This window comes from Cygnus olor, chromosome 2 (assembly GCF_009769625.2).
Source record: "Cygnus olor isolate bCygOlo1 chromosome 2, bCygOlo1.pri.v2, whole genome shotgun sequence".
Taxonomy (NCBI): domain Eukaryota; kingdom Metazoa; phylum Chordata; class Aves; order Anseriformes; family Anatidae; genus Cygnus; species Cygnus olor.
The window spans coordinates 48,153,466-48,166,434 of NC_049170.1; the positions used below are offsets into that span (position 1 = coordinate 48,153,466).

At 40.9% G+C, this 12,969-nt stretch overlaps 1 protein-coding gene across 3 annotated transcripts in view; it reads left to right on the top strand.

The window, feature by feature from the left end:
* The first annotated feature begins 501 nt into the window (after nt 1–501).
* The window catches only part of RECK (reversion inducing cysteine rich protein with kazal motifs), a 61,124-nt gene continuing 48,656 nt past the window's right edge, over nt 502–12,969 (top strand). The window contains exons 1-3 of one of the 3 annotated variants that reach the window (XM_040549833.1): nt 502–670; nt 3,792–3,850; nt 10,547–10,621. In XM_040549833.1, the coding sequence (XP_040405767.1) occupies nt 589–670; nt 3,792–3,850; nt 10,547–10,621 (216 nt within the window). In that variant the 5' untranslated portion in view covers nt 502–588. Of the gene's footprint in view, nt 671–3,790; nt 3,851–10,546; nt 10,622–12,969 lie in introns of those variants that run through there. The other 2 variants (XM_040549831.1, XM_040549834.1) reach the window with 2 other exon arrangements.

Consider the following 12,969-nt stretch of genomic DNA (forward strand, 5'->3'; position numbering starts at 1 on the left):
TGTCAGTTCGTGGTGGGCTGTGAATGGGAAACTTGCGGTGGGCTGTGAGCAGGATGTCCTCTCAGTTTGTTTCTTCTCATGTTGGGTGACCTACATTTTGTGCTGTTCGTTTCACTTCTCCCACCAGGTAACTGGATACCTGTGATGATTTCAAGTACATACGGCTATGTGGTATAGGTGTGTAACGTTATGCGGTAGGCTTACAATCAGTAATTTTAAAATAATGTGTAGAAACGTATTAATAATTCGAATAGCTGCACGGCGACGGACGACAGGGGCACCAAGGAGCCGCTCCCTGACGCGACCTCAGCAGCCGGTCGCCTCACGGGGCCGGGCGGGGCGGGGCGGGGCAGGACGAATCTCCCCGCAGCAGCGGCGGCGGCGGCGGCGGCCCTCGCCCGCTGGAATGTCCGCGGCGGCCGGGCGGAGCGGGGCGGGGTCGGCCGGGGGAGCCGCAGCCAATGGAGGCCGGCAGCGGGCGCGGGGGGAAGGGGGAGCTGCCGGCGTCAGAGCCGAGCGGGCGGGAGCGAGCGCGGCGGGCGGGCGAGGGCTCGGCGCGTCGCTGCGGGGCGCGTTCGCGGCCGGGCCATGGAGGCGGCGGCAGCTGCCCCGTGGCCCTGGGCCTTGCTCTGCCTGGCGGCGGCACCGCTGCTCGCCCCCGGGGCGGCCGGTGAGTACCGAGGCGCGGAGGGCGGGGAGGGAGGCGGCTCCGCGGGACCCCGTTCGACAACATGGCGCAGGGGCGAGGCTGTCGGCGGGGCAGGCGCGGCGGGGTCGCCGCCGGGGTTGGGCTGCCGGGAGCCCCGGGCGAGGGTGGGGGGCGGCATCGCCGGTGCCCGCTGTCGCCGGCGGGCGTGGAGCAGCAGCAGGTGGGCGAGGGTCGAGGGTCGGCAGGAAGGGGCAGCGCCGCCTCCCCGGTGTCGGCCCTCTCTCTCCTCGCCGAGTGAAAGCGTGGTATTGAGCAAAGTACTAAATGTTTTTAAAAGGCATCGGATATGGCGAAGGATAGCGGTAAAAAATAGTTCCTTGTACTAAAACTGTAGTATCGCAAAAAAAAAAAAAAAAAGAGGAATTAATAAGGCAGCACAAGCATATATACTCATATATAGATCTATTTTAATAAATAGATCACATTGGCAGTGCTGTCACACTAGTGGAAAATATGAAAAATGTAATAGCCGAATGCAGAAAACCACAATTGTCAAGGCATTTGTGGGTGTATCGTATCGTTGCTCTATAGGTTTGATTTCCGCTTTTAGGAAAAAAGTCAACTTTTCCTCGATGGACCTGCTCATATGGCTGAGGTAGCAGAGCTTATCAAAGAAAGAGGTGTATTCATGTTTACGGTAGTTGGATGTGAATAAAATCTTGAATTTAAACTTTGGGGATTTTTTAGTAAAATTGGGGAAAGTTGGAATGAGACAGAAAAAGGCTGACTGAGAGAGAGAAGTTGTAAGATATTTCAGAAGAGATTAACTAGAGGCAGAAAGGCAGAGCTCAGGAATTGTGTTTGGAATGACTATTGCTCATAACTTAAATTTCTGACTTAAGCACATCACTTTTAGCCAGTTAAATTTACTACTTATTTAAGATACCGTTGCTTGATTAGATGACCCAAGACAGCCAGCATGGCTTCACTGAGGGCAAATTGTGCCTGGCCAATCTAGTGTCCTTGTATGATGGAGTGACTGCATTAGTTGACAAGGGAAGACCAACCAATGTCATCTATCTGGATTTCTGTAAGGCCTTTGACACAGTCCCACGAGACATCCTGCTCTCCAAATTGGAGAGAGATGGATTTGATGGGTGGGCCATTCAATGGATAAGGAATTGGCTTGAAGGTTGCACTCAGAGAATAGTGGTCAATGGCTCTATATCCAGGTGGAGGCCCATGATGAATGACCTCAGGGGTCTGTCCTGGGACCGTAACTGCTTAATATCTTTATCAACAACATAGACAGTGAGATGGAGGGCACCCCCTTCAGATTTGCAGATGACACCAAGCTGAGTGATGCAGCTGATACACCAGAAGGAAGGGGTGCCATCCAAAGGGACCTGGACAAGCTTGAGAAGTGGGTCCATGTGAACCTAATGAGGTTCAATGAGTCCAAGTGCAAGGTGCTGCACCTGGGTTGGGGCAGTGCCAAACAGGAGTACAGACTGGGAGAAGAGCTCACTGAGAGCAGCCCTGCAGAGAAGGACTTGGGAGTTCTGGTGGACAAAAGCTCGACACGAGCCAGCAGTACGCACTTGCAGTCCAGAAGGCCAACTGCGTCCTGGGCTGCATCAACAGAGGGGTGGCCAGCAGGCTGAGGGAGGTGATTGTTCCCCTCTACTCTGCCCTCCCACTTTGAGTACTGTGGCCAGGTCTGGGGCTTCCAGCACAAGAAGGATGTGGATCTGTTAGAGCGGGTCCAGAGGAAGGCCGCAAAGATGCTCAGAGGGCTAGAGCACCTCTGCTATGAAGATGGGCAGAGAGAGCTGGGGATGTTCAGCCTGGAGAAGAGGCGGCTCCGGGGTGACCTCCCTGTGGCTTTTCAGTACTTAAAGGGGGCTTATAAAAAGATTGAGAACAATTTGCTCAGTCAGATAATGACAGGACAAGGGGGAATGGTTTTAATCTAAAAGAGGAGAGGTTTAGATTAGAAGTTAGGAGGAAATTCTTCACTCAGAGGGTGGTGAGGCACTGGAACAGGTTGCCCAGAGAAATTGTGGATGCCCCATCCCTGGAAGTGTTCAAGACCAGGTTGGACGAGGCCCTGGGCAGCCTGGTCTGGTGGGAGGTGTCCCTGCCCATGGCAGGGGGGTTGGAACTGGGTGATCTTTAAGGTCCCTTCTAACCCAAGCCATTCTATGGTTCTATGTATACATGATTAGGGTTTGTATAAAGGAATTAAATGATCATAAGGTTTAGTATACTGATATTTCATTGTGATGCTCTTTGGTATAATTGATAGGACATGAAACTCAGCAGTGGAAGTGATTCAGAAGGACTAGCCTTAATGTGTGTTAATTCATAATGGGAGGGTTACCAGCCACTACAAACTAATGGATAAAAGGTCAGAAAATACTAAATAATTGAATGTTGTCCAGGATATTCATGAACTCAAATCATAGTGGCACATACAGTTGAATATATTCGTTGGCACCTAAGCCAACGTGAATTCTCTTCAGATTGGAAACTGAATTCTTAGTCCTTTGATGTAGCATTTACTCTCAAGGTGAATTTACATGATGAAAATTTTCTGAGACGTATAGTGAAACAAAGCAACACAAACTTGATTGAGTAACCATTATTTCTGTTTTTAAGTACAGCTTTCATTTAAGTACATCTGGTTAGGTGTTCTGGATTTTTTTTTTTGACAATTCATTTGCTGGATATTTTTTCATTATGAGTCTAAGATGTTTTCTCCATCACTTTGTTAATGTGCTTGCAATGCAGTTGTTGTATGCTAGTCGTATGTTTCTAACACCATGCTTTGTAACAGGAATATGAAAGTGTAAACCAAAGCTTTTCACTTCAGTAAAACAGTAAGCAAAGTTTAAACATGGTGGAACCTGCTAATGAATGTCAACTTGGGAACAAAAATTTCTCATGGCTGTTTGTTTGTTTGTTTGCTTGGTTTGTTTTTTGTTGGTTTGTTTGTTTTTTTGAAGGAAAATTCCTCATATTATCTGTGGATCAGATACATTGACCCGATAGGCCATCAACTGGGTAATTCTGTTCAGAAGTGATAGTTAAGTGCTTCAAATCTTTTAAACACCGTATTCCCTTCCCTACTTTTCCACAGGCTTGTCTTGTTGTTACCATGCAAAGGACAACCTAATGTGCCGTGATGTTTGTGAACAGGTAAGCTTGTTTTAAAATTTGTTTTATCTCAGATTTAAAATCATGCCTTTAGTCAATTATGTAGCAAGATTAGCATTTTAAGTAAATGATTACCTATGTGTGAATCATGAAATATAATATTATTGTTATTTAAATGAGAGCATAAGTGTTTAATACTGTAGTCCTCTTCCTTTTTGTCATGTATTCAGCAGGTTCTGTTGAAGTTGAGGAGACAGATACAAATTTGAGGTCAGGATTTTGTCAAGAATGGATAAGCACGTTATGAAATGAGAGGGGTGTAGGTACTAAATTTCTGGATCATGTGTGTTTCCAAGTTTTGGAGAACTGAAAATGAAGAACAAAATGTTGGTACTGTTCGTTCTTCTTCCTTGTTGTTTTTTAGCTAACCATCTGGGATATTCATTATGGTATAAGGCTTTGTGAATCCACAAAAATCTATTCATACTCTGTTTGTGTGGTAATAACAAAGAGCCATTTATGTTAAATCCAAGCTTGGGAAGTATTTTTCCATGACTTATTATCCAAAGGTATAAATATATGTTGTACAACTTTGTGTGCATATGCGTATATTTTTGTGTACATAGACATTTTCTATAAATAAAGCATACATATACACAGGTTTTATATCAAAATTGTGCCCTTGCATTGTACCTGCCCCCCCTTTCTTAATTACATGTTTTGAGGCTATTCAAGCACTGAACCTGATTATGGTTAAGATGCTATTTATTTGTGATGATATTAACAAAACTTTTAGGTTACATTGCTCTTCTTCCTTCCTGATATATTTATAGAGTAAAACCATCTAGGCCAAACAAGGGGGTCTTGAGTCTCTGCATAAAATATACTCTCAAGTCCTGTAGTTATTCTTGCAGCCCTTCCGGAATAAATTTCTTTCTTTGAATACAGGTAAACAAAACTGTAGATGGTATCATAAGCAAAAGCCTATCACATGTTTAACACTCTTCTTACAGCTGTTTCCAGTTGGCAGATTTAGCAGCTGCATTGAGAAAGCATTTGGAATAATCTGTCGAATTCTTTTTTTTGTTCCGCTGACTTAAGTTCCCAGTTTATCACGTGAATTCCTGTTAGCTCTTCATGAAAGGCCTTCAGCTTTTCGCTGTCAAATTTCATCCCAATTCTGCTATAACAGTTCTAATTAGTATGTAGGGTTTTCTTTGTGGTTGTTTGTTTGTTTTGTTTTATTGTTTCTAAGTTATTCTGATCTTGGCTTATCTGGACAATATCTGTCTACACAGATGATCACCATGTTCAGAGTCTTTGTGATGAGAGGTCTATAACAAGTCTAAGGCAGGGTCATCCCCTCATTCCATAAAGAGCTGTCTTAGATCAGGTTGGTGGTATACTTACTCTGAACGACCCTTTGATGTAAGCTAACAAACTAGCTGAAGGGGCTGACTACTATTTTTCCAATGTTTTTCATGTTCTGTAACTTTTAACTATTTTGTCTTTGTTGAATCAATCTTGGAATGTGTTATTTGGAACAGGTTGCCCAGAGAAGTTGTGGATGCCCCATCCCTGGAAGTGTTTAAGGCCAGTTTGGATGGGGCTTTGAGCAACCTGTTCTAGTGGGAAGTGTCCCGGCCCATGGCTGGGGCGTTGGAACTAGATGATCTTTAAGGTCCCTTTCAACCCAAACCATTCTACAGTTTGATACTTACTTGCTTGTCTTAAACATAAAATTTGTGGGGTGAAGGCTTATGTACATGGGGTGGTGACGCTAAAGGTACAGAGTTGACTGAGTGATTTGCCTTACTTTCATCCATCCAAATCCCTTTTCTAAAGTATTTTTGTGGAGTTGTTGCACTTTGTGTGCCGCTGCACTGTACCACCATTACATGATAAAGTATTAAAAAAAAAAAAAAAGCTTTCCTCTTGGACATGCTAGTTTGAGTCATAAAATACTGAAGTTGCTTGCCGGGGAGGGCAGGGCAGGCCTGTATTCAGTACTTTTATTTTTAACTAATGCTTAGGAAATGCCAACAACTATAGGTGCAGTGACAGGAGTCTGGGAGTTAATACATTTCTTGTGGAGAGGTCCAGCTGGAGGTTCGGTTGTAATGCTTGAGACTGTGTATTGGTTATGTCCAGCAGTACAATCTCTGGTACTGTGTGGACCAAACACTCAGGACATGTTAGAGGCCTTGACACGGATGGAACTCTTGAGGCGGAATGTGGCTGCGAAAGCCTTGGACTACAGGGAAAGTCCGGTGGCTTGCTTTGAGTCTACAGCGCTTAAGCTGTCAAAGTCATGCTCTGGTCCGCTTCCTGAACTGTCAGGTGAAGGAGCTGAGGATAAAAGCATTGCCTCAAAGTGGATAAATGTGAGTGAAACAAGCTCTTTATAGAGACCCTGCAAGAGCAACAGCCTGAATCGTGCATTGCATGGAAAGAAAGATGGCCAGAGGGTATGCTTATTGGATACTGAAAGTTTGTGACTACTGACAGGAAGAAGTTTCTTTGCCTGGCTTTGGATTTGTGCTTAGAGAATAGATATGGGGCCTTGGTATGGGTGAGGAGGAACAGGCTCCATCAGGGAGCCATCTGTGCCTAACCCACTGGTTGATAACAGTGCCATTAAGAGAGAGACTCCCTTCTGCAGGGGATAGAGGCAATCATCTCCTGACTAGACATGCTGTCGCAGGAGGTTTGTTTTTAAGGGAAAAAACTTCCAGGTTTGTTTGGTCCTTGGACTGTTATCCGTTGGATGTTTGTTTGCATGGATGCCAGTGGTACTATTGAGAGGGGCCTCATGTGGATAAAGGGCAACTACAGACACTTTCCTGCCTGCTAAGAAAAAAGACTTGGGTAAGACTAAGGAATCCTGCTAACTACTACTAGTTCAATTGCTTTGAGTGTCACAGCCTAAAAGGTTACCTTGCCTGTGGGCGTGTAAGAGGTAATAGTGGGTTCACAGGATTCCATAATACACAAGGACATGGAGACTATTTCCTAAATTTCATTACTTCATTCTACATCATTGCTACAAATCATCAATAGCAAGTATCCTTATGATTAATAAAGCAAGTATATATCAAGTTATTACAAAATTGTCACCAGAAAGCGTGTGTTTTATATTCAGTAGTAGCACTAATTGTTAGTAGCAGCAAATACATTTTAATATTACAAGCTACTACAAACTTATCACTAGTAAAGTAGCAAATATGTATATAAGTATGTGTATATATATATATATATATGGTATATGCAATTATGTATACTATTTTGTATTATGTTACCTGAACCAAGCATTTGTCAGACCATTCCCAAAAGTGGAGCCAATTGAAAATGGACAAGTTTTGCTTCAGAAATGATCAGTGTCACTGAGTTTGGAGTCAGCCAAGTGTCTCCAGCAAAGGAGAAATCTGTCTAAGAAGTCCTGTAGTAAAAGTTCATGTGCAGGAAGTTGTCAAAGACAAGCTTTGTTTTCAGTTGGAAGCAAGTCACTTCTATATCTCAGAGACTTATGAGGGAGTAGGATGATGCCACTTAGAGCAGCCAAGAGATGCTGCTAATTTCAGGTTTTCACCTGAGATGATGTTTCCTTTCCTCTCAGACAAAATTTAACTTTTCCCAGGCAATTTTTCGGTTCCTTCAGATAACAAAGTCAATAACTGTTGCTGATTCCTACTTATGTTTTCCTAGTTTTCTGGACTGTTTTTCTCCTTTCCAAATAAGTTGTCGTTACAGTTCTTTGTCTTTGCCCTTATTGATTGTATATGTCCTCAGGATGTTTCAAGTTCTTAGGTACCCAGCTGTACTTCAAAGAGGCCCCCTGTGTTTCTTAAGAATGTTCTTGATTCACATGCCTTGTTCCCAAGCTAGCAGTTCCCAGACTGGCAGGCATTTTCTTCTGTGAGTGTTTTAGCAGACATTTTCTGTAAGCATTTTTCTCATTATGGTGGTTACAGATTTGCTTGATTTTTCTAAAACTAACATGATTCAAACATCTATTTTTTTTAATTCTTAAAAAAAAATTATTAAATTCTTTAAAAATATTATTAAAAACTTAGCTTTAGTATCCCTTCATTTGTTGATTATTTGATTAAGTCTTTTGGATGTTGTATCAAGGAATAAGTGGGCCTGTCTTTATTTAATTAACTTTTTTTTCCTAAGCTTATTTCTGGGAAGTTTCATGATGATACAGTTCCTGGCAGCATTCATCTGTGTACCAGTCCAGAGGTTTTATCCTCCTTCAGGCATATGAGCAGTCCATCTCAGTCCTCAGGAAAACAAATAAATGTTTCATGAGGCTGGCTTGGCTAAACAGTAAAGTCAAGACAGAGCTGCAATACAGAAAGCTAGTATACAAGATGTAGAAGTAATGTGGAAGCAGGGAAAGGTTATAAAGGAAGAACTGAGAAACTTTGCCCGGGCACGTCAGGGCGATATTAGGATAGCTCAGTTGGAATTGAGATTTGCAAAAGAAACCAAGTACAAGAAAAGGTCCTACCTGCTATGGCAGTAGTTAAAGGCTGAACAAAGTAAAATGTGACTTATTGAATACAGCTTATTTAGGGCAATTTAGTGTCAGCAAACACAGGTAGGGCAGAAGTACTGAATGTCATCTTTCCTGAGTTTGTCAATAAGATCTCAGAGTCCCCTGTGCATAGAGAGGGGATTCAAGGTGGAGTACTGCCAGGATTGAGTAAGGGTTGAATCAGGAATTGCTTGAGGAAAAATTTGACCCATACAAGTCCGTGGGACAAGATGGATTACATCTGAGAGTGTCATGAGAGCTGGCTGGTGTCACAGCAAGGTTATGTACACTCTATCATATTTGAAAGGTTGTGGAATAGGAGATGACTCTGGTGACTGGAGAAAGGCAAACAATGTTCCCATCTTCTCCACTGCCCTCACTCCAGAAGGAAAAAAAAACTATGGAAGGAAAAAGAAAAAGCCAAAGGACTGTTTGCAGTCCAGGAAACTAGTAATCTTCTCTTAAATCTCTGGGAAGATCACGGACAGAGTCCTCCTGAAACACATTTTTGGGTATGTGAAGGGTAGGTCATGCATGTCAAACTTGCTTGCTATTGATAATAAAATAGCTGGATTTCTGGATGAGAGGAAAGAAGTGGATGTCATTTACAATGACTTTCAGGCTTTCAACACTTTCTCCCTCAATATATTTCCATCCATTTTAGGATATGATGGCTTTGATGATGAAAAGGTAGTTGAGTAAAAAATTGTTTAGATGATTGGGCTGAGATGATAGAAGTTAAAATGGGTCATATTTTACTTGCAGGCCAATAAGAAGGCCAATAAGACCAAAGGGGGGTCTATGCTAGGACTTGTCCTGTTTAACATCTTTGTTAATGACCTGGAGGAAGCAACAGATTGACTCTTGTTGAGTTTTCAGGTGATACCAAACTGGGAAGAAGAACTGATAATCTCAAAGGCAGTACTACCTAATATCCAGTGTGACCTGGACTGATGGAAGGAATTGACCAGGAGGAACTCTATGAAACTCAGCAAGGAAAGATGCTTGTGTTTCTTATCAGCCCATCTCAGTAGCAGCTCCACCCTACAGTTGACAGTTCCCAGTTCAGGACTATTTGTGTACTTGCTGAGGATTCTTTCTGACACTGGTAAAGCTATTAAACAGTGTTGGTGTGAATTCTGTTTTATTACCACTTGAAAGTGGTATAAAGAGTTCACTTAGGTGTTGAACAGCAGACCGCCAATCTTTAAGACCTATTGTGCAGACAGTTTACCGCCCACCTTATAGTTCACCTATCTCATCCATGTTTCGCTAATTTGGCTCTAAAAATACTATGGGAGACCACGCAAAAGCCTTGTTAATGTCAGGGTAAACAACATACATTGTTCTCCACTTTTTTTTTTTCCTACTGATTCAATCTTTTTGTTAGAGGAAGCTCTCAGGCTAAATTTGCACTTGGTGTGCCTTTGCTGACTATTCTCAGTCACCTTCTTGTTCTTCAGGTGCTCTGACATGGCTTTCAGGAGAATTTGTTCCATAGTCGTCTTGAGAGGTGGGGATAGGCTGAGCAGTCTGTAATTCCCTGGATTGCCCTTACTTTTCTAATGGATACATCGTTTGCCTTTTTTCAGTAATTGTGAGCCTTGTCCAACCACCACGATTGTTCAAAAACGATAGCAGGCTGCTTTGCAATTATAGTGGCCAGCTTTTCAGCATCTTCATTGGCATCTCGTCCAGTTCCATGAACTTCTAAATGATCCATTTGCTTAAGTGCTGCTTAACTTGATCTTGCTCAACTATTCATTCCTCCTGTTAATTTTACTTTTTGTATTCCATAACAATTTATTTTTTCCTGGAAGGAGTTTAATTGCCTGAGGTCATATAGTATTTAGCAGAAGATTAGTTAAGTAAATAGAGCTGTGTAATATTTTGATACGTGGAACAGAAGTTGTTTTTCACACTGCCTATTCAATAGAAACTTCTGGAGAGAAGAGTTTGAGGACAAAATTCTCAATCACTTCCGAAAAATAAAGTCCTTCCTTTGCAAAAAGTGCAACATATTTGGAAGACTATAAATATATATTAAAAAAAAAAAAATCTTAACTTTACATTGTTTACGTGTTAACTGTTAGCAGAAGTTGTCAACAAGTAGACAGTAATGAAACTAAAAAGGAAGAAGTCAATTGAAATAACTGTTCAATATGTGATTATATCTTTCCATGTGTTGTTTCTAACAGATATTATCTTCTAAGAGTGATTCCCGTTTGAAGCATTTACTGCAGCGAGCACCTGAGTATTGTCCAGAATCAATGGTAAGGCTTGCTAGTTTTTAATTTGAAACAACAAACAAAACATTAATCTTATATTAACAAAGTTTTGATTACAAAAGCTAAATTTCAAATTTAACTTGTAGAGTTATTTTCATTACTTTCTGAGTTTTGAGCTGATATAGCCTGTATGTGTGTCTTCAAATGTTTTCTTCCTTGTTTTAAGGGCTAGAAATTATAATACTGCAGTTAGATCCTCAAAGTAGGATTTCTTTATAAAGCTCTTAAATATTACGCTACTTGGTGGTCATGTAAGCTGTGAAATCCAGTGAAAATCTGATTTATAGTGTGAAAATTTGTGCTGAGTGACTGTCACTTGGAAGTTAATAGCAGTGACTTAAATTGGATCGTGTGTTCCAGCTTGTGTATGAGACAAAGCTGGCAGGTGGACTAACGCATGGAATACCTTTATAGCTGCTCTGAATGGTTTATGGGCATTTCTGACAAGCTGAAGTAATGCTTTTGTTGAATAAGGAAGATTACAGTTTTCTAGAAGTGATACATATCCTAATATATTCTCAAAAAAGGAATGAAAAAGAAAGTAATTTGTTCCCTATATTGGTGATGATCTAATTGAGGATTAGACAAACACTAGCATTTATATTCTTAATCCTGGAATAGTTAATTCTTAATTCTTCTGTCTTAGTAACTTAAACATGTCAACATGTTTGTTTTTGTTTGGAAGTAACAAAAATTGCAAGAAAGAAATCAGACCTTTCTAAAAAAGATCAGATGGATAGATTGTTGACTGTGAGAAAAATCCATCTAGTTAGAAGCATATACCCAGCCCAAATGGGCAACGTGTAGTAGTAAATCTGTGCGTAGCATTTTGCAGGCTACTTTGCAAGAATGTTTGCTTATAGATCCTTTCCTCCTGTGTGTCAAAAGTATTTTTTTAAAGGTTTGCTTTCTGTGGATCATCAGCTGTAAGGTCTTGGTAAGTTATAGACAGCTGATGGTATGAGTAAAACTTGTGGCAGGAAAGCATATTAAAGTAGTGTATAGAATTTGTTTTGGTACTGTTTTTCTTCATTGTTTATCCCGATAGGAAGAGTAGGATTTATCTGTTTAATAGATTTTTAGGAGACAGCACTGGAGAGTATCTGAAAGGGGGAAAATGATTGATACAATTTTTTTCAACTAACAATACCGTCTTTATAAATGGCAAGTTTGCTGTTTAGTGTGTATCTTAATATTGCTGCACTGATAATATTTTTTTAACATTTTTAAAAACATCTAGATATAAAATAGTTAAATATTACATTAAGTTAACAGTTTGCTCTTTTCAGATACCACCCCACTTTTTTGGAAGGGCGTTGTAGTGACAATCCACCAAAGAGTGGATAGGCTATGAATTTAATCAGTTGGTCTGTTTTATAGAGCACTGACATTGTTCTTTCAGTTAATATGATAGAAGGGGTTTTGCCAGGTATTAAGTAGTGCACTGATTGCCAAAACAAGAGAAGACCATCTTCTCATGAAATAAAGGAAGTCAATTGAACCAATAGAGTGTAACTAGTAGAAGTGGCAGATCTTTACCTTCTTCTTTTGAGCTGACTTTGACTCTACTCTTAGGTGGGAAGCTCCCACAAATACAGAGGAGGACAGTTTTAGATGATTAGATACAGATCAATTTTAACTTTGGAAAGTCAGTGATTCCTGTGGTGACAGAGTCATTGCATGACAACAGAGCTTGCTGTTCGTATGGTTGAATTGAATTTTTCCTTTTCTCTTGAAGAACATGTTTAACATTAGTTCATTTAAAGCCCCTTAAGACCTGTCACTTGTTGTCTTTGACTGAATAATTTTCCTCTAATTTCGTCTAATTAAAGTTCTCCAAGTGCTTGCTCAAAAAAGTTGAATTCAGTTAGACTATACTGAAATACATGTGATCCTTGAAGAGTTGTTTGTACTCATGTCTTTTTTAACTACGATATTAACAATCATGTTGTAAGACTCCAGTTATAGGACATTGACCATCTAACATAGCTTTTAGTTCTGTAAGCCTTCTAACACAGCACACCCATTGTAACACGTAGTTGTTTTTGACATGGGAACTAAAATTCTTAACTTAGATTGAATCCTTCCTCTGCTGCCTAAACCTCCATCTTCCAGGACATTTGTAACTTTTATTGGGTAGATAACAGAACAACCTGTGGCAGACCAGCATCTGACCTGAGAGTTCTTTATACTAACCCCACTGTAAAAAAAAAAAATAAATGAATAAAATAAAAATAATCCCCCATAGTCATTATTTTAGCTGAGTAGTCTTGGTAATACCAGTAATGAGGGAGATGGGGCGAGAACTCTTTGGTAAGCTCTTCACCATCTGA